This window comes from Artibeus jamaicensis, unplaced genomic scaffold (assembly GCF_021234435.1).
Source record: "Artibeus jamaicensis isolate MK-2021 breed Jamaican fruit bat unplaced genomic scaffold, CSHL_Jam_final scaffold_537, whole genome shotgun sequence".
In the NCBI taxonomy this organism is placed as follows: domain Eukaryota; kingdom Metazoa; phylum Chordata; class Mammalia; order Chiroptera; family Phyllostomidae; genus Artibeus; species Artibeus jamaicensis.
The window spans coordinates 45,047,956-45,071,785 of NW_026522047.1; the positions used below are offsets into that span (position 1 = coordinate 45,047,956).

Here is a 23,830-nt window from a genome sequence, read left to right on the forward strand (position 1 = left end):
GGGTGTTTCCCAGATGTGACCTGAGTGAGGAATCTCCATCAACCTAAGAAACTGGCATCATTAGCCCGAGGCTCAGAGGATCAGAGTTTAGCTCAGAGGATCAGAGTCTACCTCGGGTCAGCGCAGTTAAGCCAGGGGAAGTAAGAGGAAAGATTCTGGGTTAATAGCGCCCTCTACTGGCCAGGATGGGCACCAGCTCCATTTCCCACAATAATAACGGTTATGTATTATGTATATAGCATTGCTACTATCATTAGTGGAAAACAGCCAGCGCTTAATAAACCCGTGACTTAGCCTATCTCATTCCTGTGCAGTATAAAGGGTAGTACTAGTGGGGATGTTTATGTAGGTGTACCGAATAAATGAATGAACGAAGAGGTGTGGCCAGGTTCTGGACCTCAGTCTCCACTTCTGCAAATCTGGATTCCTTCTTTCACTGAATAAACTGTTGATTGCGCACGTACTACGTGCTAGGTCCTATTCTAAGTGACTGGGACAACGCAATCAACAAAACACATAAAAGCCTGTTCCAGGCACCGTGTAAAGTTCTGTACACATTTATCCTCATACAATCTTCACAATTTCCTTAATCTGAGATGCTATCATTCGCCCCAATTACTTGACATGCAATATTATACTAACTTCAGGTGTACAACAAATTAGTCAGATATTTATATAACTTACAAAGTGATCATAAGACAGTTTTCGATACTTTGAGGCAATGGGCTGCCTGCCTTTGGGGCGACGTGAACGGCCTGAGAGGACCAGTTGGCTAGTGTCCGTTGCCATGGGCCCCTGACGCTCTCCAGAGTTTTAGGCCCGCCGTTCGCCTCACGTGACACTTGCCAATATGGCGCGGTCCAGGGTGTTTTACTGCCCACGTGGTTCTAGCAGGCAAGATGGCGACAGCCAGTCCCACTTCCCTGGAGTCGGCCCCGCGGATCTTGCGGCTAGTGGCCGAGTGCAGCCGCTCCAGAGCACGGGCAGGCGAGCTGCGGCTGCCGCATGGGCCGGTGGCCACTCCAGTATTCATGCCAGTGGGCACACAGGCCACCATGAAGGGCATTACAGCGGAACAGCTGGACGCGCTGGGCTGCCGCATCTGCTTGGGCAACACTTACCATTTGGGTCTGAGGCCGGTGGGTGGGCTCTGCCCGTACAGGGTGGTGGGGGAGGTTGGGGAGCCCAAGAGCATCCCCTAGGCCTGGGATTCCTCCAAAAATCCGTCGACCAACGCCTACTGAGAGCTCCCGGTGGCCCAGGCCTTGTGCACTGCGCGAGGGAGCAGCGGGGATCAAAGTTGGCTATCCCTGACCCCCCACCTGAGTTCCCAGGGTCGCGCTCCCCTCTGACAGGACTCTTTTTTTCACCGCCCCCCGTCCCCCAATCCAGGGACCCGAGCTGATCCAGAAAGCCCACGGTCTCCACGGCTTTATGAATTGGCCCCATAACCTGCTGACGGTGAGATGGGGCCGGGAGGCTAGGACGATCCTCTGAGGTGAATCTCCTAACCTGTCTCAGGATGCTCTTCGGTGTTTTCTCCAGGACAGCGGTGGCTTCCAGATGGTGTCCCTAGTGTCCCTGTCTGAAGTAACGGAGGAGGGCGTCCGCTTCCGCTCCCCGTACAACGGCGATGAGACCCTTTTGAGCCCAGAGAGGTCCGTGGAGATCCAAAACGCACTGGGTGAGCAGATCCGGGAAGCCGCTCCTTCCCCTACCTTTCGCGGGTGGAGTTGAGGTGGCCGGCTCCTTATATTTGGTGTGGCTTTGGGCAATCGCTCCCCTCCCCTGAGCGGCATTTGAGCTGATCAATACGGATAGTTCGAAAGGATTTGTGATCTAATGTCAGTAAATCTCTAAGCACAGTGCCTGGCATATAGTGTCCCTTATTACCCTTATTGCTATTATGACTTTTTAAAAAATCTTCACTCGAAGACATGGCCATTTATTCTAGAGAGAGGGGAAGGGTTAGAGAGAGAGGGAAAGAAACATCGAATCGAGATGAAACATCCATTGGTTGCCTCTAGGCATGTGCCTTGCTGTTGGCCAAGGCCCAGCCATCTGAGTCACACCACTCAGGGTGTGGCTGGTTTATTTTTTCTATTTGTTTTCGCTTTTCTTTTTTATAGCTTTATTGAGATATGATGCACAAATAATTCATCCATTTAAAATATACACTTCAGTATACTCACAGAGTTGTACAACCATCACCACAGTCTAATTTCAGAACATTTTTATCATCCCAAGAAGAAATCCCATACCCATTATTAGTCACTCCCCATTCCCCGGTCCCCAAGCCCTGACTAAACTAGCTGTCTCTATAGATTTGCCTTTTCTAGGCATTTCATGTAAATGAAATCATACAATGTGCAGTCTGTTGTGAATGGCTTCTTTTACTTAGTATACTTTTTTTTTTAATATGGAACACTTCATGAATTTATGTGCCATCCCCACACAGCGGCGGTGCTAATCTTCTCTGCCAGTCCAGTCTCAGTATATGTGTTGTCGAAGTGAGCACTGGTATAAGGTTTTTGAGGTTCATCTATATTATAGTGTGATCAGTACTTTATTTCTTTTTTTTAGCCAAATAATATGCTATTGAATGGATATGCCTCACTGATTTTTTTGATAGTTGCAATCTTACATACATATCTTGTTTATTTTTTAAATAAAAAATTTTTTTTTGGTTTGTTCCTCTTTTTCTAGCTTTTAAACTCCTTAGGTCATCTGTAATAATCAAACCAAACCAAATCCTAGACATTCTGTCATTTCATCTGTAAGCACAGGGTCTGGCAGGAGTAACGCCTGCTTGAGTGCGATTGATAGGATAATGATAATAGGTGTGATAATTTATAGTTTTAATTTGAACATTTCACCTAAAATGTCATATGGGGTGCTTGAATGTGTTACTGTTATGATATAGAATTACATGCTTATGATTTTGTAATAAAAGATTTTGTAATAAAAAAGGGATGTTATTTGCGCCAGATCCTGTATTTTAATTTATATCTCTAAAACAGGAGTTAAAAAAACCCATAATGCTACATAAAAATAATTAACAGTACTTAATTAACATCATCAAAATATCTGGCCAGTCAGTGTTCCAAGTTATAGTTTCTTTATTTTTATTTTTTAAATTTAATTTATTTATCTTTAGAGAGGGGAAAGGGAGGAAGACAGGGAGAGAAACATCAATGTGTGGTTGCCTCTTGCATGCTCCTTACTGGGGACTTGGCCCACAACCCAGGCATGTGCCCTGACTGGGAATCGAACCGGTGACCCTTTGGTTTGTAGGCCGGCACTCAGTCCACTGAGCCACACCAGCCAGGGCCCATGTATGCTTCTTGCTTGGGACTGTTATGCCATTAGGAGTTGCAACATGTGATTTTCTAATTCTGTCGTTCTTCTGTAAAGAAAACCATCTCACCTCCTCCTGGGAGACCAAGTAGTTCAGTTCATATAGGAAACAAAGGATTCATTCTTTTTCCTTATTTACCAGTTTCCACGGGTTGATTACTTAGCATCTTTTAGCAGGGCAAACTAATGTTTAGATTTTTAGGATCACCATGAACTCAGGGATTTAAATGTATTTGATGTGTCTCAATCCGTTATAATTGGTTCAATTCTTATTGATTGTCAAATCGCCCATCGTTGGCTAATGTGGTGTACTATGCTTTTTTCCTATAATGATATGTGATACTTGAGCTTTTCTAATATATAAGTCCACAGTCCCAAATCTGAAATTCTTGGGGCCAAGAATTTTCATATTTTAGAAGGTAACAAGCCCCACGTATTACACACACAGACTCTTAGTAAGGCCTATGGTGGACTCTTGTGGTACACTTCTTTTTTTAATTTAAAAAATTGTGGTAAATACACATAACATAAAGTTAACCTTCTTAACCATTTTTAAGTGTCCAATTCAGTGGCATTAGGTGTATTCACACTGTTGTGCAACCATCCCATCATCCATCTCTGGAACTCCTTTCATCTGCAAAACCGAGACTCTGTCCCCATTGAACACTCACTCCACATTCCTCTCTCCCTCTGCCTCTGGCACCTGCCCTTCCACTCTAAGAATCAGACTACTCTGGGGACCTCATGTAAGTGAACACATACAGTATTTGTCTTTTCGTGACTGGTTTATTTTACTTAGCCTAATATCTTCAAGGTTCATCTATATTGTAGCATGTGTCAGAATTTCCCACCTTTGCAAGCTTGCATAGTATTCCATTGTATGTCATATCACATTTTATCTGTTCACTGGTTGATGTATATGCTTGGGTTGCTTTCACCTTTTGGCTATTGGGAATAATGCTATGAAATGGGTGTACAAATATGTCTTAAGACCCTGCTTTATATTCTTTTGGGTATATGCCCAGAACAGGATGGCTAGATTATACGGTACACACTTTACTTTTTTGGGATTAACACTTTATGAAACTTTATATTAAATTGGATTTTTGAGCCCTGGCTGGTATAGCTCAGTGGATTAAGTGAGGGCTGTGAACTAAAGGGTCGCCGGTTTGATTCCCAGTCCCAGCACATGTCTGAATTGCAGGCTGGGTCTCCAGTGGGGGCCACGTGAGAGGCAACCGCACGTTGATGTTTCTTACCCTCTCTTTCTCCCTCCCTTCTCCTCTTTTAAAAAATAAATATATAACATCTTTTAAAAAATAAAATAAATAAATTGGATTTTTGAAAGGGTTATTACCATCTTGGGTTTTGCTACTGAATGACTGTGCCATAAACTTAAGAAAAAGCCTTTGATTTTGAGAAGTGTCTGGATTTTGGGATGGCGGGGGGAAGGCACATTCGTTAAGGGTTGGGCCATGGTTTTTTAACCAGACCCTTGTTGATGGACGTTTGGGTTGCTATCGTGCTATTGTTCTCTGCACCTCACTTTGTATGCATGGTGTTTTATTCTTGAAGGATAAACTTGCAGAAGTGGGATTTCATTCTACATGCCAGAAACGGGGTTCGCTGGGGAGGGCTGGAGGAGGCGCTGTAACAGATGGACATTTTGAAAGCTCTCTCTAGCTACTGTATAAACAATTGGAAGATTAAGTGGGAGTCAGCAAGACCCAAGCAGGGACTTTTGGTGTACAGTTTGCCCCCAACAGCTGGGGTCTTTCCTAGTGACAGTATTCCATTTTCAACTGCCCCCCACCCAGGGTCGGACATCATCATGCAGCTGGATGACGTGGTCAGCAGCACTGTGACCGGACCTCGTGTGGAGGAGGCTATGTCCAGGTGTGCGTGTGTGTGTGTGTGTGCGCGCGCGCACGCATGGGCAGCAGGGGTAGGGATCCAGATCCTGCACTCTTCTTTCCCTACCCTTCGCCAGACCTAAACGGCTGATTGGGCCTCTTGCAGATCAATCCGCTGGCTAGACCGATGCATTGCAGCCCATCGGCAGCCGGAGAAGCAGAATCTGTTCGCGATCATTCAGGGTGGGCTGGACGCGGATCTCCGGGCCACCTGCCTCGAAGGTAGAGTCATGTTCGGCAGGACCAGAGTTTGTCATTTTGCTGAGAGCCTTCCTTGGGTCTGGCATGTGATGGTGCTCAGGCAGCCGTTGTTAATGGGTGGAAGGGTTCTCCCGGAGGAAGGGTTCTACAGGCAGAAAGGACAACTGAAGCAAAGGCCCAGAGGCAGAATGGAGTCGAATGTTTTCAGAATAATAGTAATTCCAATAGCCGTCATGTTTTTCAGTGTTCAGATGCTATGCCAAGTGCTGGTCACAGATTGACCCGTTGAGTTTTCCTAACAATCCTCTAAGGTGGGAACTACCAGTTCCCAGGGTAACAGAAAGGAGAAATTAAGGTAGAGAGCCACTAAGTCACTTACCCCAAGCTAGACAGCTTGGATATTACAGAGCTGGGATTTGGGTCCAGGCCTTGGGTCCTAGAACCTACAACATTAATTGATACACTGAGATACTGGGGAGCCATGGAGGGCTGTTGAGTGGGAGAGTGACAGGAACCATAGAAAAACCCTGGTAGGACAGGAAGCAGAAGACCCATGAGGAAGCTAGAGTTGTTGTCCAGGAGAAGGGTGACTGAGGCCTAAACCAAGGTTGTGGCCCAGGAGATGAAGGGGAGGAAGTGGCGGGGACAGAGAGGAGGAGAAGTAGCATTTCCTTTTGCTTGGTTGCCCTACACCTTGCCCTGTACCCTCAGAGATGACCAAGAGGGACGTGCCTGGCTTTGCCATCGGGGGACTGAGTGGGGGTGAGAGCAAGGACCAGTTCTGGAGGATGGTGGCGCTGAGCACTTCGAGGCTGCCTAAGGACAAGCCCAGATACCTGATGGGGGTTGGGTATGTCCAAAAGCGGGAAGACTGCTGCGCCTGTGGGGGACAGATTCCTGGGGACCCTTCATTCCCCCCTGCCCCCCCTTCCAACACTGTGTATCAGGAAAGGATACAGCCCTGCCTGGCAGGGGACTAAGGAAGACATGGCCTTCCATTGGGTATGGTTCTGAGGGTTCCAGTCTAAGGGGAGTCTGAGAATCTGAAGGGGTCTGGGTCTGTGACCAGGGTTTGAGGTACTCTGCTCCCCTTCTCCCATGGCCCCATCCCCAGCTATGCCACTGATCTGGTGGTCTGCGTGGCTCTTGGATGCGACATGTTCGACTGCGTTTTCCCCACGAGGACAGCGGTGAGGCCTTGGGCAGGGGGCAGAAGGGGCGGGGTCTGTTGATGGGCCAAGGTGGAGGTGGGGCCAGAAGGGGTAAAGACCTGGTTGACCTTCCTTCTGCCACCTTTCCTCCCTCAGCGATTTGGCTCTGCCCTGGTGCCTACTGGGAATCTGCAGCTGAAGAAGAAGCAGTTCCAGAAGGACTTCCGCCCCATAGACCCTGAGTGTGCCTGTCCTACCTGCCAGAAGTAGGGGATGATGAGGCTGCAGGCTGGGGGAAGCCTGGGATGGGGGGCAGGACTCTACATTGCTGAGCTCTAACTTTCTGTTCCCAGGCACAGCCGGGCCTTCCTGCACGCGCTACTGCACAGTGACAACACCGCTGCCCTGCACCACCTCACTGTCCACAATATTGCCTATCAGGTAGGTTTGTGCGTGGCCTGGGTGGGCAAGGCAGGGGTGGGGGCGGGGGTCTCCTGGGTGCAGGTGGCTGACACTGATATCTCCGCCCCATAGCTGCAGCTGATGGCTGCCGTGCGCACCAGCATCGTGGAGAAATGCTTTCCTGACTTTGTGCGGGACTTCATGCACACCATGTATGGGGACCCCACCCTATATCCCACCTGGGCCACTGAAGCCCTAGCCTCTGTGGGAATCACATTGAGTTGACCTGGTCTGGGGGGAAGTGGTGGGAAGGGATGGAAGATATTGAAGGGTTTGGATTTTTTATTATAATTTAGTGTCTCTTTCTTCTTGGGGGGGCGGCCTGTCTTGGTCCCCTTCCTGGACTGAGTGTCCTGTGGTTGATGTCCCTTGCCTCCCATTGGTAATAACTAGTGGCCATAGCAACAGGTAGTATCTGGAGACCACCTTTCACAACCCATCATATAGGAAGTATCTCAGAGGGGGAGCCACATTTTTTTTCCTGTGGCCTAGACCTCCCAGACACTCCAGGTGTCAACATTTTTGTCCTGCCCCTTTTCACAATTGAGTAAACAGGCCAAGAGAGGGTCAGTAGCTTACATAAGTCACCACTGAGGAAGTAGCAGCCTGGCTCCAGACCTCATGCCCTTAGCCTTGACTCTTCAAACATGTGGCTTAATCTTGCTGTCAGTTAACACAGTTATAATGGTAATAGGTGTGATGTAGTAGGTGCTTACACTGCACCTGGCCCTGTTCTAAATGGTTGTCATGTGTATTTAATTCTTACAACTTTATGATGCGTGCATAGCTACCTTCCCCATTTTATGGATGAGGAAACTGAGTTTCAGAGGAACGCAGTCACTTGGTCACTACCACCCAGCAAATAAACAGGCCCAGGATCTAACCCAGATATGGCCAATTACAGAGCCGGTGCTCTTAGAAGGTAAGGGTTTTTTAATTGAAAAAGTAATACATGTGTAGGACCCACCATTCAAATAACATAAAAATGCATTGTTTTGATCAGTTTGTATATTCTTCCAGAAACTTTCCATGTATACCTATTTTTCATGCATGTCAGTGTCTTTTACATGCAGTTATGTACTTTGCTGTTTTTCCTTTCTCAGTATGTATCAAATTGTTTACATGTCAGTACATGAAGACTTATTTTCTTTATAGCTGCTGCAGAGTATTTATTTAGCTTTATGTAGGGACAGCTGGGGTGTCTCCAGGTTTCTGCTACTCTAATCAAGGCCGCACTGCCAATCCTCGTTGGTCATCTTTTTACCCATCTGTCTGAGACTTGGGGTTGGGGCTTGGAGCAGGTACACAGCACTGGCCACTCTGCCATCCCCCTGTTCTCCAATCAGCCCACTTCCCCACCTCCATTGTTCCTGAGTCCTTAACCGGGTTGCTTCTGCATTCTTTGGACTCAGTTCCTCTCTGGCCCATCTATGCCCAGAGGGATAAAAATCACTTCTTTCTTTCATTTAAAAGATTTTATTGATTTATTTTTAGAGAGAGGGAAAGGGACGGAGAAAGAGAAACATCGATGTGAGAGAAAAACATCAATCAGTTGCCTCTGAAATGCACCTGGAATGGGGATTGAACCTGCAATCCAGGCATGTGCCCTGACCCAAAATCAAACTGGCAACCTTTTGCTTTGCAGGGTGACACCCAACGGGAGTCACAGCAGTCAGGGCAAATCACTTCTTAACGTCTTTTTGTGGGCACAGGATCCGTTGAGTTTCATTGAGTACTGAAAAAGATCATGAATGGTATGCTAAATTTGAAGAATCAAGTGCATTTGTTAGCCTCATCAAGGCAGAAGTGAAGGAAGGTATTCTTAGGAGAGGGCACAGCATTCGCAAAGGCATAGAGGTATGACTTTAAAAAAATTAAAAAAGATTTTATTTATTTATACGTAGAGGGGAAGGGAAGGAGAGAGGGAGAGAAATATCAATGTATGGTTGCCTCATGTGTGTCCCCTGCTGGGAACTGGCCTGTAACCCAGGCACGTACCCTGACTGGGAATCGAACTCCGATCCTTTGGTTCGCAAGTCTGTGCTCAATCCACTGAGCTCCGCCAGCCAGGGCAAGGTGTGACTTTTATATACGAATGAAAGAGGAAGACAATGTCCAGCTAGACCACCTCTCTCAAGGAACCACTGACATTGCCAGACTCGCACTTAAAAGTGCTCTGAAACCCGGCGCAGAGAGCTGGTTTGCCAGGCGGGGGAAAGATGCATTCTAGGACCTGTAGTTCTCCTTAAGAGTCTAGAAATTCGCGAGTGACAGTCCCCACCGAGTCCCACCACGAGGAGTCGCCCTTTTACGAGTATGGTGGGCCTTACCCTCTACTCCGGAAGACTTCATAGACACATTACAATTACAAGTAAGAACAGGAGACTGTTGATTGACAGATTCAATTTTAAATCAGAGGTTAAAGCCCTCCTCAGTTTGTTGGCTGCTGGAATGATATTTATAGAAACCAATGAGGAATTTTTAGGCAGCGTCAAGTAACGAACCAGCACCTAAAAGATTTGATCTCTAACTTCATTGGCCAGACATTTTGATTGGAGGCTCTTTCTACCAATAAAACTGGCGGGTTTCCCTAGTATCCGGGAACTCCCCTAGTAGGCGGAGTCAAGATGCCTTTTCCTGGAACACCACCCACCACCCTTGACAAGTCGCTACCCGCTGCTATTGGCTCAAGCGTAACAGCGACAGGTCTTAACGTCCAGTGAGCCCGCGAGGAGGTCCCCAGGGCTAAGGCTCACTCAGCTTTAAGTTCATGACTCACTTTCATTGGCTGGTTTGTATGACTGGCAGTGTGGTCACCAATCAGAGGTGGCGCGAGGGTTTGGGGGCCGGGGCGGGAGGTCGCTCCGGTCGGGTGTCGTCTGAGAACCGGATGAAGTGGCGACTGTGAGGCCGAGGGAGCGGGCGTCGCGCTGAGCCCCGGGCGGGGAGCAACGGCCGCGGACGCCGCGGGACCTCGTCGTTGAGGGACGGGGGCGGGCAGGGAGCGCTGGGCGCTTGGCGCTCGGGCCGGGGCCACCGGCGCCATGGGCAACCGCGGGATGGAAGAGCTTATCCCTCTGGTCAACAAGCTACAGGACGCCTTCAGCTCCATCGGTCAGAGCTGCCACCTGGACCTGCCGCAGATTGCCGTGGTTGGCGGTCAGAGTGCGGGCAAGAGCTCGGTGCTGGAGAACTTCGTGGGCCGGTAAGTGAGCGCGGTGGCGACGACCCGCGGGCGGTGGCCTAGGGCGGGGAGGGCGGACCGGGAATGGCGCGCCCTGCGCCTCCAGCGTAACTGCGGCGCTTGCGTGCGGGTGACGGGGACAGGGGCAGGGAGGCGGGCCCTGTGGGTCACTGTGAGCGTAGGGTTCCTTGAAGGGGCTGAGGACAGCGCCCCTTAGGACAGGCCCAAGGGGCGCCTCACAGGCTGGGAGGCGTGGGTCGGGATGTAGGGTGGACCCCTGCCGACTAGTCACCAGCTCTAGTGGGTGAATTCTACCATCTGGTTGCCTGTGGGTGAGGGATAGGTCTCTCGTCTGTGTCCGAAACGTGTCACCTAGATATCTTTTGGACCGACCCGTGCCGTCTGGCTGGCTGTTCATTTATCTGGAGCAGTCCCTGCCGCTTGGTTGGCTAACTCTCTGTCATGGATAGGCCTCCCTGCTACCACCATTTGGCTGTCCATCTGTCCAGTTCTGCAGGGCAAGCTCCCTGCTGTCTAGCTAGCTGTCCAGGGTGACCTGTGCTGTCTGGCCGCCCATCCATGCCTTTCATAAGTAAGAATTAGCCATCCCTCTGTTGTGTTAGCCCAGCTGGCCTCTGCTGTCTGGACCCTAGGGGACCCTGTTGTTTGCTTCTCCTGGGCTGACTCCTTAGCTTGGTCCCTGGCAAACACTGGCTCTTCTTTCAACCGGGCTCATCTTTTTGTCTGTTTAGTGTCTGTCCTTCTCCTAGTCTGCTCATCAGTGCCTTAACAACCCCCAACTGTCTGGCCCAACCTCTGGCAGGGTGCGATGGGAGCATAGAGAAGGGAGCTGAAGGCTGAGACTTCAACTGCTCTCTTCTCATTTGGAAGTAGGACCCCAGGGGGAACTTTCTATAGGTTTCTTTCCTGGCCTACGTCAGGGTGTTCCAGGGCCCTGGAACACAGGGACCAGCCCCCAAGCTAAAGCCTGCTAATTGAGGGCCCTCTTGGAGCCTGGGAAGGGACTTACTGAATGATCAGGCCTTCATGGTAAGAGCTGGGATAAGGTCTTCCCTGGGCAGCCCTGGGAAGCCTTAGTTTGCCCACCTGTCCGATAGGCAAGTTCTACTCTCTGGGCTGTTTCAGGGATTTGGGAAGCTAATGAATGAGAACTGGTCCTGTGGCCAGTTCCTTCTTCTGCCTTTGCCTTTCTGCCTCCCAGATGGGCAGTGTATTTCCATTCCAGGAAGGACTCCATTTGACTGCCTAGTGATAACATCATAGTTGTTATTACTGTTGTCATCAGTGTTACGAAGTAATGTTCAGCAGCAGGTGCCAGGCTGAGTTTTTTTCTCTTATTTAAAATCCTCTCTTGAGGATTTGTTTATTGATTTTACACAGAAAGGGGAAGGGTGGAGGGGAGAGAGAGAAATCAATGTGAGAGAGAAACATCTATTGGTTACCTCCTGTGTACCCCCCTACTGGGGATTGAACCCACAACCTTGTGGTGTACACGACGATGCTCCAACCAACTGAGGCACCTGACCAGGGCAGGCTGAGTTCTTTGTTCAGCATCTTAACTCCCATGATAAACAAGTGGAGCGGAGGTTCTGTTATCTCCACTGTAGAGATGAGCAGGGAGGCTCAGAAAGGACTTACTGTTTGCCCAAGGGCAACAAGCTGGTACTCAGTGGAGCCCAGCAGAGACCTGGGGTTTTGCTCCCAGCATTTCCTCCTTTGTCTCTGGTGCTTTGTACTCTGTCCACTGTGGCGGAAAGGTGTTGTTTTGGTGTCAGCTAGGCTTGCACTGTGGGCCCCTCTGCACAACCATCTTTCTACCTGCCTGAGCTTCCAGTGGGTATCTGCAAAGCTCTGTCCATTTCAATTGCACTTGACTTTGCACATTTTTTGACCCCTCCAGGCCTTGGTTTCCCCTTCTAAAAATGGGGTGATGGTCTCTCAAGACTGTGGCAAGGATACAGACAGTGTCTTAGTGTGTTGAAAGTGCTTATTTAGCACAGTGCTTGCACACAGTAGGTCTATATGGCCATTATTCATTGGTCTGGCTCCTCTCATTATTGACAACAAAAGCTAATCGGAATTAAAGTGCTCTCATGTTTCACACTGAACTTCATTTAAGCTCTGGTAGGGTAGCACTGTTATGATCCCATTTTACAGAGCAGGAAACAGGGTCAGAGAGCTGAGCACTCTTGCTCGAGGTTGTTCAGTGAGGAATCAGTGGCTCTGGGTGGGTGGGGCCCTGAGTCTCTCTCCCCTCTCCACCTTTCTTCTGGTCCTCTGCCCCCTGACTTTCTGTGCTGCCCACCCTGGCATATGGTATTGCCCACTACTACTGATCCTGGCTTCTGTGGCAAGCTCCTCCCAGAAGCCTGTGACGTAACATCCCATTTGAAGAACATTCAACATTCAGGGCCTGAGAACCAGAGTTGTAGAAAGGCCTCTCTTTGGTTATGGGGTGCTCTAAAAGAGCTAATTTCTTTTTATTTCTAGAATGTGGGGAAGGCTACTTAGCTATAAAGCCCTGTTCCAAGGGACTGGCAGGCGGGCCTTTGAATTTCACTCTATTTCTTTTTCTGAATTCGGTCAAACTATTTTTTTCTTATACCGTGGACTTATACAGTGGATATCCTGGTTGATTTCAAGGAACAAATAAGAGAGTGTCAAGGGCATGTGCCTGGGGGTCAGCACAAGCTGCTCTGTTTTATTGCTTCCTCCTTGTGGATTTTCTAAAGTTGTGATGGGAGTGGCAATGACCCAGTTAACTTAGCCCTGTACCAGGGGTTGCATATTGGTAGTCCTGGAGCCCAAGACCTGCTTGCTGGAACTTTTGTTCCACTTGCATGGGGTTTAAAGTATTTTGCTTTTAATTAGCTGTCACTATTTAAAAAAATAGATTCTGAATAAAATCCAGAATTTTTTAAGAAAGATTTTTATTTATTTTTAGAGAGAGAGGAAGAGAGGGAGAGAAACATCAGTGTGTGGTTGCCTCTCATGTGCCCCCTAATGGGGACCTGGCCCTCAACCTAGGCATGTGCCCTGACTGGGAATCGAACCAGCGACTCTTTTCATTCATAGGCCAGTACTCAATCTACTGAGCCACACCAGCTGGGTGCAAAATCCAGTTTTTTGAAGTGCTGGCAAACATCCAAATATCTTTAGTGATTAAAGCTCTGCCATAGTTGGCTATACCCGTATGTCCGTGGCTGCTGCTGTTGTAATTGTTTTCTGGTTTCCCTGTTCCTGTGTTTTGCTTGGTGCAACTGCCTGGATCTCAGAATCAGCAGGTACTGGCTACCTGGTCAAACCAGGACTAGCTATTCGAGCTGCCACTGCCCCCCCATCGCTACCTAGTGCTTGCCCAGGCCTATTTCACATTTGTTGCCTGGCCATGGAAGCCTTTGAGTTTTAAGACCGCTGTCTCAGCACCAGCAGATAGACCTGTGGCCCTGAGGAGGGGGAGGAACTTGGGCAGTTTTTCCTTGGGAAAAGAGCAGGAGGAGGACAATGTTGAGGCCTCCAATTCCTGAGGCCTGGGCTTGATACTGCAAACCTTTCCTCTCTGAGCTGCTGTTTCCCTAGCCAATGGGGTTGTTAACAGTAATTACTCATAGGCCCCATTCAGGCACCCAGATTGGGTGTGTTTTACCTCTTAGGGCAGATAAAGTCACCGGGTGCCCCTCATTGAGGGTGGAGTGAGGATGAAATGAGATCACTTAGAGCTCTTTGGAGCCTCTAGCACAGAAAAAGTGCTTAAAATGCTTTACATTTTTCATTCCTTCATTGAGATGTATTTCTAGGCCCTGAGCAGGACACCAAAATCCTTGGCCTGGGGGAGCTGGCTTTTCAGCAAGGGGCAAATAAAGAAGAAACTTGGTAGAAGATGCCAATTTATGGGAAAAAAGAGCAGGGTTAAGGAGAGGGGTGTGTGTGTGTGTGTGTGTGTGTGTGTGTGTGATTATGGTTTAAACAGGCAGGAGGGGGGTAAAAGAAGGGGTCCTTTGATCAAAGACTTGAGATGAAGGATGAGCCTCCATTGGACAGCTATTGAAAGAGCATCCCAGGCTGTGAAAACAGCCAGTGCAAAGACACTGAGGTAGGATTTTGCTTGGAGGCTAGTATAAGGGGAGAAGAGGGACATAAGGGGGAGGTATTGTCGATCTGGGTGGAAGCGGGCTCTGTGGAGTCCTGGGCACTAAGAAGGGCTCTGTGTAGAGGGAAAGCTGCTGATGGTGCCCTTACTGTCTTCCTGGACCAGGTTCTGGGCAAGCTTGAGGCTTTTGCCTTCAATTTTCAGCTTTACGTTGATTTTTCTCAGTGGGCAGATCCATCGAATGCATGTAGGGGGTCTAGTGCCATTTTTCTTTTAACAAGAAACAGCTGCCCGTGGGACTCTTACCATTTCCAGTTGTGTTTCCATTTGGTCTTTGGTGATGTATTCCATCAGGGAGACATGGCTTCTGCCTAGCACACAGAGGGCGCTAGACAAATGTAGGATGACTATTAGTTCATACCCCTGTCAGACATGGGCATGTGATCTGCCCTTTGGGCTGGTTTGTTCCCATAATGGATCGTAAGTGTTTGAAGCCACTTGGCAATGATGGCTGCTTTTTCCATTGCTTTTTCTTCAGTGTGAAACCGAATTGTCTTTGCCCATGTGGTCTATAGTACCTGGGCCAGTCATAACAGGGAGGGTCTAGAGGTGGCTGTGGGAATGTGGCTGTCCCTGTGCTGCTGCACATCAATTGAATGACCTCACTGCTCTGGGCCTCAGTTCCCCCCTCTGGAAAATGGGGGTCACAGTGGTCCCTCCCTCCGGGGAGTGGTCCGAGGATCACATGAGCTAATCCTTGAGAAATATACGTGTTTTGCATAAACTAGGTCCAGACTCTGATGAGTGTTAAGAGTTGTTAAGTTCTGTTTCCTTAAAGAAGAGGAATTCATAATTACATCATTAATGTAAGTTAACACCTCATTTTAGCATAAACACTAAGTGAGAGCCTGTTAGTACAGACCAGAACCAGCTGGAGAACCACATGCTTATGGCCTCCCAGGTTCTAAAATGCTAGCAGAATCCCGTTCTTAGTTTGTTTCCAAGTGGGAGCAGTGGCTGCAAACAAATATTTGGCCCTGAAAATTATTTCTGCACATTTTGTTTATGGTGGTAGGAAATTGGGAACAAAAGTGCCTGATAGTAGGGAATTGGCCAGGCAAACAATATGTCCAGACAACTGACTGAAATAGCTACTCAGAATGATCTAGAAGAGGATTTAATGACCCAGAAAATCATGTAAGACCTTTTAGGTCCCAAACCACATGGATGGTGTGATCCTGTTTTGTTCAAAACAGTTTCATTTGCATAGTAAAAAGCCTGGAAAGATGTGTGCCTCCCCCCCACCCTCAGCCTCATATGTGGGTTGTCTCCCCATGTGATTCTTAGTTTAATTTTGCTCATTTGGTGATTCTGTTTATAACCAGGATGGGATTGTTTATATCTAGGAAGACAAATTTCTCCAAAGTTCAGAGTTATTTGTTTGTCTGGGGATAATGTCCCTCAGTAGGTACACAGATTGAAATCCCTTGCTAATAAGCCAGGTCATTTTTGGGTGGGGATGGAGGACTGGCTTTTGGAAAGTTCTAGAGTTTTCAAAGATAGAGTGGGAAAAAGAGGCTGGTCTTAGAATGGAACCCTTAGAATGGAATCCCTCTCTGGGTGTTTGTGTTTGGCTCAGAGCCACATCTGCCAAGCTTTTGCTTGATTTGAATGAAAATGCTGAAATTATAAGACCCTTTACTGCAGAAAGAGAAGAAGAAATGGGAGCATCAGCTAACCCTTAATTTACCGGGGTTGCCAAGTGCATGCTGTAATTAAGCCCTTACTGTGTTAAAGCTTTGAAAAAGCGCAAGCCAATAATGAGATATTTATAGGGTATTAGCTACAATCCGAATAAAAGAAAACAGTTGTTTTTCCCATGAAGCAGGATGGCACTGAAGAGGAAAGACTCCTGCTTCTGGGTGCGTTTGGGTTCCCGTTAGTGTTGGTGGTGAGGCCCCTGCTGGTGCTGGGGGGTTTCCCCCTTGGAGTCACCCTCAACTTGAACAGGATGCTGGGTGGCTTTTTCGGTTTCACCTGCTGCTTGATGTTTATGATACAGTAATAGCTGATGTTTGTGGAGAATCACCCTGTGCAGTATCTAAAATCTGACCACAAGGTCCTAGCAGCTGTTGGGGGTAGGTGCTGCCCTTATCATCCCTGCTTCAGAGGTGGGGAAATGGAGGCCAGATGGGGGCCTTGCTTGAAGTCACACAGGGAGTAGTGCAGGAGCCAAGGCCCCAGCTGGGCCTTACTCAGAGGCAGATACCCAGGGACAGTGGGGACGAGAAGGTGTGGCCATGGCTCTCAGGAGTGGGGTGAACAGGGGGCGCCATGGCACTTGTGTCCAAGAATGGGGTAGAGGTTGCAGATTCAGCAACTTGCAGCTTTTGGAATCATTAGATTAGCTGTGTGTCAGCTGGCATGCCTTAAATAGCACCCACTCTGTGCCACATGCTGAGGATCCAGCAGGGACTGAGAAGGACAGAGAGATCAGGTGAATGGTTACATGAAGCAAGAACATTTTGAAGATCAAGAAGTGTGCTGAAAATGGGAGGTGGGTAGGTGACAGAGTGGCTAGGCAGGGGGCTGCTTCAGAAGAGGGGGTCTGGGTGGGTGTCCTACAATGGAACCAGTCCCTCCAGAACCCCAGCGAAGACTGCCCCGGGCTGAGGGCATGGCAGGAACAGAGGGCCCTGCACACCTGGCCTGCAGGATGCCTGCTGCACATGTGGAAAAGGGACGGAGATGGAGGCAAGAATCAGCAGGCACGTGAGGGGCAGGAAACTGCTCAGGGGAGGCCTATTTTTTGTCATTTTAATTACACAAGTAGAACGCTGGTGACAGTGTTGTAAAAAGGGAAACCATGACATTTCAGGAAGAACACATGGCCCACCCTGTCCCTTCCTCCCAGCTCTGCCTGGGAACACTATTGCCAGTCTGGGGTATGCCTTGCCAGACCCCTCTTGTGTATTTATGTGCATATATACATGCTGGTACCTATAGAAAATGTACAGCACTTTTAGGGGCTGGATCTTTTTTAGTATGTCTTCTTTCCAGAACTGGGACCAACCCATTTATGTGGTTTCGCAGCCTGCTTCCCAACCACTCAACACATCCTAGTGGTCTTTACACGTTGGGATGTTTGTAACTGCTCCTTAGAGCTTTGTGATTGTCCCAGAGGGGTAAGGAATGGGGCAGGGGACCAGCAACGTTGCTGTGGCTGTCCAGATGAGTGATGGCAGCACCCTTCGTGTGCCCTGATTCACGCTTGAGTCCAGTGCTCGATCCCCATTAACTGATCGGGAGACTGAGTCACAGAGGCTTGCCCAAGGATGCTGGGGTTTCAGGTGGCCAGGCTCGAATGAACCCAGAGCCTCAACTAGCCTGGGAAGGCCTACCCCACAGCTCAGCTGACCTACATGTGGAGTAGCACTTTCACCCCCTGGCTTTGTTGGATCTTTCAACTACTTCTTCCCCTTGACCTGACTTCATGGGGTCTGGTTTTCACTCTCCCTGTACTGTCTTTGTGCCTCAGCATGGCCTCAGAAGCTTCTTGAACAAGGCAGTATGTGAAGGAGTAATCCAAACCGTTTTGGAGTCCTTGTGGTGCCTAGTGCTGTGCTTCACTTGCTTGATTATCCTCCTTCAGTGGTGACCAGGGGGGTGGCTCTGGTCTTCCTCCTGTGTGAAATGGACTTCTCTGTCTTAGAGGCACTTGCCAATTGCCAGATACTCAGTACTGTCTGTATGTCATCTGGGGTCAGTCGCATTTCACAGGTGAGACAGTGCAGGGGCAGAATTGGGGCAGGTAGGTGGGGGCCTCTGGGCCCTCACACTTACCCACTTGTCCACTCAACCAGTATTTTTCCGTAGTGGAAAAAGTCACCACCATAGCAAGTGACAGAAGCTGTGTTCGAATGGGTGTCATGTTGAGCGAAGCTCAAGAGGTCCTTTTCGTCTCAGGGTGCACATTCCAGTTCTAAATGAGAGGAGGCCTGTGGAAGATGGAGGCTCTGCTGTGGAGCCTCGGGACAGGGGTGGCGGTCAGGGAATGCTTCTTGGAGGAGGCAGTTAGTCTTTCTGCTGAGGTGAGGAGGACAGGCAGGAGCTGGCTGCTGAACTTGTTCCTTTGTGCCCATCTTGCCTGGCTGTGGGCTCCAGCTCATGGCTCATGCCCTGTTGTCCTCAGGGCGTTTTCTTTTCTGCTTTACGGCTGCGCAGTACTTCACAATGCAAAGGCACCTTTATTTATGGGCCCTTGGTATGAGGGTCTTCCCTGTCATTCAGCCCCAGGATTTGCACCTGGACAGGGTGTACCTGTGTAGGATGTTGAGGAGGAAGACACTAGGAGGTTGATGGCCAGCATAGAGTATCCAGGATGCCAACAAGTAGCTGCTTCACTGGGGTTGGATGAGCAGATTTGGCACTGATCAGCATGTCCTCACTATGCTTCACCCTTCTCACCTCTTCCATGCCCTGGACCAGGGCAGTCTCCTCTACCCTGGTCCCACAGCTCCTGCTCGCCACTGCCCCTCCCTCCGGTCCCCGGCATCCACTGGGCTCCTGTGAACACCTAAGTCAGGGCACCCTCCTCTTCTGCCAGCCTCTGTGGCTCTTACCTCCCTTGGGGTGAAAGCCCAAGGAGCCTCCCATGACTCCTGTCACCTTCTCTACTTTCTGCTTTGCTTATCCCACCAGCCTCATGGCCTCCTGACTGCCCCTGAGGCCCCCTAGACTTGTTTCTCCTTTGGGCCTTTCTCTCTCTCTCTCTCTCTCTCTCTCTCTGCATCTCCTTTTTTCCAGACCCCTGTACCACCTGACCTGCCCGTCTCTCCTCAGGTCCGTGCTCAAACGTTACCTCCTTAAGAGGCCGTCCCTGTTCTGCTCCAGCTCAACACAGGACCTTGGCACTTTCAGACCATCTGTCTTGATGGGTTTTTTTAGAGTTCTCACTAGCACCTGAAGTTTTTTGTTTCCTCTGTCTATCTTCCCCCTGCTCCCTAGGACAGCAGGGACTCAAGGGCAGGGATTTTTGTCTGGTGTGCCCCCTGCTGTCCCGGCACATAGTGGGAGCATGAGTATTGAATAAATGTACCTAGAAACCAGCATTGGATTAATTTCACTGCAAAACCGTGCATTGAGGTGAGGGCCACAGGAGCACTCTAGGACTTGCCTTTAGGGGCTCGCAGTCTGGTTTGGGGGTGTGGGACTGTGAACATACAGGGGACATTGGGTGCTCTCCAGAGACACAGAAGCAAGTGCATTTTCTTAATGGGTGGGCTGTGATTTGCCTCGTTGACACAAAAAGTAATAATAATAGGCTATGACCCAGAGGTTGGCCAGGGGTGGGTGGTATCTCTCTGGTCTGGCTCCTGGCTATTAAGATGCTGCCCCTTCCCTGGGCCCTGCACAGCTGCCAGTCAAGTGCCCCCTCCAGCTCACTCTTGCTTTCTCTCTTGGTGCCAGGCAGTCCCGGCAGGAGAGGACACCGCTCTGCCCAGACACTTTAGCAGTCTCAAAACAAAGACCTGAGGTTTTAAAGTCAGCCCGCACTTCCCCCCACTGCATGCTCACGTGCCTGCTTGGACCAAGAACCAAGGAAAGGAAGCTTCTGGGGGTTAGTAACCGCCATAGGGAGATGCCATAAAATATCAGCTCCCAGTTTCAGACCCTCTCCAGACCAACTTAAACTCCCAGGGGTGTTCCAGGCATGTGCCACAGCTCGGAGAACCGCTGCTCTGTTTATCACAGTAGACCTCCTTTGATTAAACTTGAATCCACTCGGACCGCACACCCTTGGTGCTGTGGACAAGTAGCCAGCAGAGCTATCCAGGGCCCCAGTGACACCCTGTGTTCAGATGTAGGAGGAGGCACCCTGGAGACTCTGCCACATGGCACATTTTCCCAGAGATAGGAGTGTTTTGGGGCTGGCAGGCTGGCGGCAGGCAAGTGGAGCAGGCAGGAACAGTCCCAGCTGGGGATACACCCAGCCTGCCGGGTGATACACCCTGGCACGACAGGCCAGCCCCCCATCATGGTTCAGGGACACAGCCCCATCTGTCCCAGACCACGGGACCTTTGTCTTTAGTGCTGATGGCCAGGGTCCTTCTTAGAGGGTCATAATTCCCTCGCTCAGGAGGCGCCCAGCTGGCCCTGCAACTGGGGAGCTAGGGCTTTGAGAATTTGTTATCTTTACCTGGCAGGGCCACGGAGTGCCAGGGATCTAAAAATTAAGATCGAGGGTCTGGGACTGGAAGCCAGGAGCCACCCACTCAGCTTGAGAGAGCCTTCCTGTGGTTTGGGTTGGCATGGCTTCTTGTCTTGTTATGTGGAGTTCCCCTCGTCTGGGCGGAAGCCCTTTCAACGGAAGCCTGGCTTCTGAGGCGTCTGCCCTGCTGGCATTTCCCCATGCACCACCTGGCACAGGTCGCCGGGTGCTCAGGGTAGGCTGCTTTCTGAGGTGTGGAGGCCCTGTCTGGAAAGCACTAGGTGAAAAACAACTGCCGGCTTGATTTTCCAATTTCTCTCTCTCTTTTTAATTACAAAATTATTAGACCGTTCATTGTAAAATAAAATTCGCTCCTTTAGGATGTGCACAGAGTAAGGTGGGGTTTCCTGTTGACTTGTGCATGGGAACCACCTCCATCAGTGTGTGGCTCTCGTCAGGTCCTTTTTCTGTATTTCTGTGTGCACATGTCCCCTGTCCACCACCCCCCCCCCAATGCCACCAGAAGTTCATCCCTGACAGTCTGAGGTCTTGCCAGAATGTGACCACCTCATGCCAGGTCCCTGCTATTTAGTGGCCTGAAGGGTTTTTGTCCTTGTTTTGTTTTTAATAAAGTTTTTATTTGGGAATAATTTTAGATTTATGAAAAATAAGCTTTAAATTTATAAAAAATTTCCAAAGATACAAAGAGCTACCATATATCTTTCACCTATCTTTCCCTAATATTAACATCTTACCTTAATATGGCACATTTCTCACAATTAAGAAGTTAGCCTTAGTATGTTACTATCATTAATAAGTGCCACACTTTATTCCGATTTCCCCAGTTTCCACCCCCATGTCCTTTTTCTGTCCCAGGGCCCCATCCAGGATCTCAAGGGGCATTTCGTTGTCGCATCTCCATAGTCTCTGTTTGTGACAGCACCAATATTTTCTTTTTTCTTACAACCTTAGTATTTTACAGAGTACCCTTTGATTTGTTTGGGTTTATCTTGTATTTTCTCATGATGACACTAGGCTTTGGGTTTGGGGAAGAAGATGACAGGCAAGGTGCCCCTCTCTCTGCATCCTATCAAGGGTCCTGGATATCAACAAGGCTTAACCACTGGTGCTGTTGGCCTTGAACTCTTGGTCAAGGTTATGTCTGTCAGCTTTTCCCACTGCAAAATACTCATTTTCCCCTTTTTATATACCATTCTTCTGAAGCACTGAGGGTTATGTAATTGTTTAAATAAGTAATAGGTAATGTCCAATAGCCTCAAGTTCAAAACCATTGTAAAGGACAGAGAGAGGCCTTCTTGACCTCCCACTTCTATGGCCAGCATCCCCATAGTTAACCACTCTTTGCAGTCTCCTGTGCATCTTCCCAGTTTCTCGATGCAAATAGAAGCAAATGTGAGTGTGTTTTTATTCTCTCCTCCCCCATGCACAGCCTTACACCCTGTTCCAAACAGTAACATTGTTACTTCACAGTATTTCTTGGAGATTTTAGTGTATTAGCACATAGAGTACTTGCTCATTTTTTTTCCTCCTTCAAGGTATAATGTAACCATAGTAAACCACCAGCTATTTTTAGTGTACAGTTCTAAGAGTTTTGAGAAATGCAAAAATACTGTAATGAACACACAGGATACTTCTGTCACCTTCAAAATGTCCCTGTGCCCTTTTGTAGTCACCCCATCGCCATCCTCCATACCTGGGTCTTACTAATGGGTTCTCCACCCCATGGTTTTGCCTTTTCCAGAATGTGATATAAATGGGCTCATGCAGCCTTTTGAATCTGACTTGTTTCCCTCTGCATGATGCCTTTGAGAGCCATCTAGGCATCAGTAGTTCAGTCCTTTTATTGCCGAGGAGTAGTTCATGGTACGGCTGGACCACCATTTATTTGTTAAACCAGTTACTGAAGGAACTGGGTTGTCTCCTGACTTGGTAATTATGAATAATGCTGATATAAACACTTATGTGAAGGTTTCTGTGTGGTTCGTAAGTTGAGATACATTTTTTTTAATCCTCACCCGAGGGCATTTTTTAAAAAAAGATTTTTATTCATTTAGTTTTAGAGAGGGGGGAAGGGAAAGAGAAAGAGAAGGAGATAAACAGGTATGAGAATGATCAGTTGCCTCTCACCCACTCCCAGTTGAGAACCTGGCTCACAACCCAGGCATATATCCTTACTGGGAATTGAACCTGCGATCTTCCAGTTTGCAGGCAAGAGCTCAGTCCACTGAGCCACACCAGCTGAAGCACTGAGGACATTTTTTCATTGTTTTTAGAGAAAAAGGAAGGGGGAGAGAAACATTGATGTGAGAGAAACATCTATTGGTTGCATCTCGTATGCGCCCCAAGTAGAGATCAAAGCCACGACCTTTTAGTCTACAGGACACATGCCAGCCAACTGAGCCGCGATGGCCAGGGTAAAGTGGGGTACTTTCTGAGTTAATTTTTGTGTAACTTATGAAGTCTGGGTTGATATTTATAATTTGTTTGGCATATGAATGTCCGAAGACCATCCTTTTTCCATTGAGTTACCATTGCCAGAAATCACTTGGGCATGTTTATGGGGGTTCATTCCATGCATCTGCCCTTTGGCCAAAACCACATTTCTTTAGCTTTATAGTGAGTCTTGAATCAAGCCAGTTGAGTTGTCTTTGTTTATCTTTTCCAAAATTGTTTTGGCCAAATTCCACTGCCTTTACATATAAATTTTATTTTATTTTATTATTAATTTTTGTACTCCTTACCTGGGCATATGTTTACTGAATTTAGAGAGGGGAGTAGGGAGAGAGGGGGTGGAGAGAAACATCAGTTGGTTGCCTAATGTACACACCCAGACTTGGGATCGAACCTGAAGCCCTTTGGTGCACGGGACAGCACTCCAACAAACCGAGCCACCTGGCCAGGGCTACTGTATCACTTGATTGCATCATTTCCCTGTGGTTGAATCAATCAGGTGTTACTTTGTACAGCAATGGGCTTTATAGACTCAGAAGAGTAGGCTCTGCCACACAGCCTAAGTGTGTGATGGGCTGTACCATCTAGGTTTGTGTCAGTGTGCTCCATGATGTTTACACAACGATGACACTGCCTGATGATGCATTTCTCTGTCGTTAAGCCGCGCATGACTGTATTTTCTCCCCTTATGTGTTGAAAATATGGTGTCCTTTGAAGCAGAAAAGTTTGAAATTTTGATGAAGTCCCATTTATCTAGTTTTTCTTTTG

General features: G+C 48.5%; 2 protein-coding genes and 1 non-coding gene across 14 annotated transcripts in view; 2 read left to right on the forward strand and 1 right to left on the reverse strand.

Annotated features, from left to right (window-relative positions):
- The first annotated feature begins 859 nt into the window (after nt 1-859).
- QTRT1 (queuine tRNA-ribosyltransferase catalytic subunit 1) lies at nt 860-8,488 on the forward strand. Its single transcript, XM_037153964.2, has 10 exons — nt 860-1,139; nt 1,393-1,461; nt 1,546-1,684; nt 5,175-5,253; nt 5,377-5,492; nt 6,183-6,321; nt 6,586-6,661; nt 6,779-6,888; nt 6,976-7,063; nt 7,157-8,488. The coding sequence occupies exons 1-10, from the start codon at nt 900-902 to the stop codon at nt 7,307-7,309; spliced, it is 1,209 nt and encodes a 402-aa protein (XP_037009859.2). The 5' UTR covers nt 860-899; the 3' UTR covers nt 7,310-8,488.
- Nucleotides 2,414-2,518, reverse strand: LOC128626406 (U6 spliceosomal RNA). Its single transcript, XR_008390350.1, has one exon. It is a non-coding gene; the product is annotated as a U6 spliceosomal RNA (small nuclear RNA).
- Nucleotides 8,489-9,988: 1,500 nt separating the features above from the next.
- Nucleotides 9,989-23,830, forward strand: part of DNM2 (dynamin 2) — a 90,545-nt gene continuing 76,703 nt past the window's right edge. For all 12 annotated transcript variants that reach the window (XM_053658574.1, XM_037153953.2, XM_053658570.1 and 9 more), the window contains exon 1: nt 9,989-10,289. In XM_053658574.1, coding sequence (XP_053514549.1) covers nt 10,129-10,289 — 161 coding nt within the window. In that variant the 5' untranslated portion in view covers nt 9,989-10,128. The remainder of the gene's footprint in view (nt 10,290-23,830) is intronic.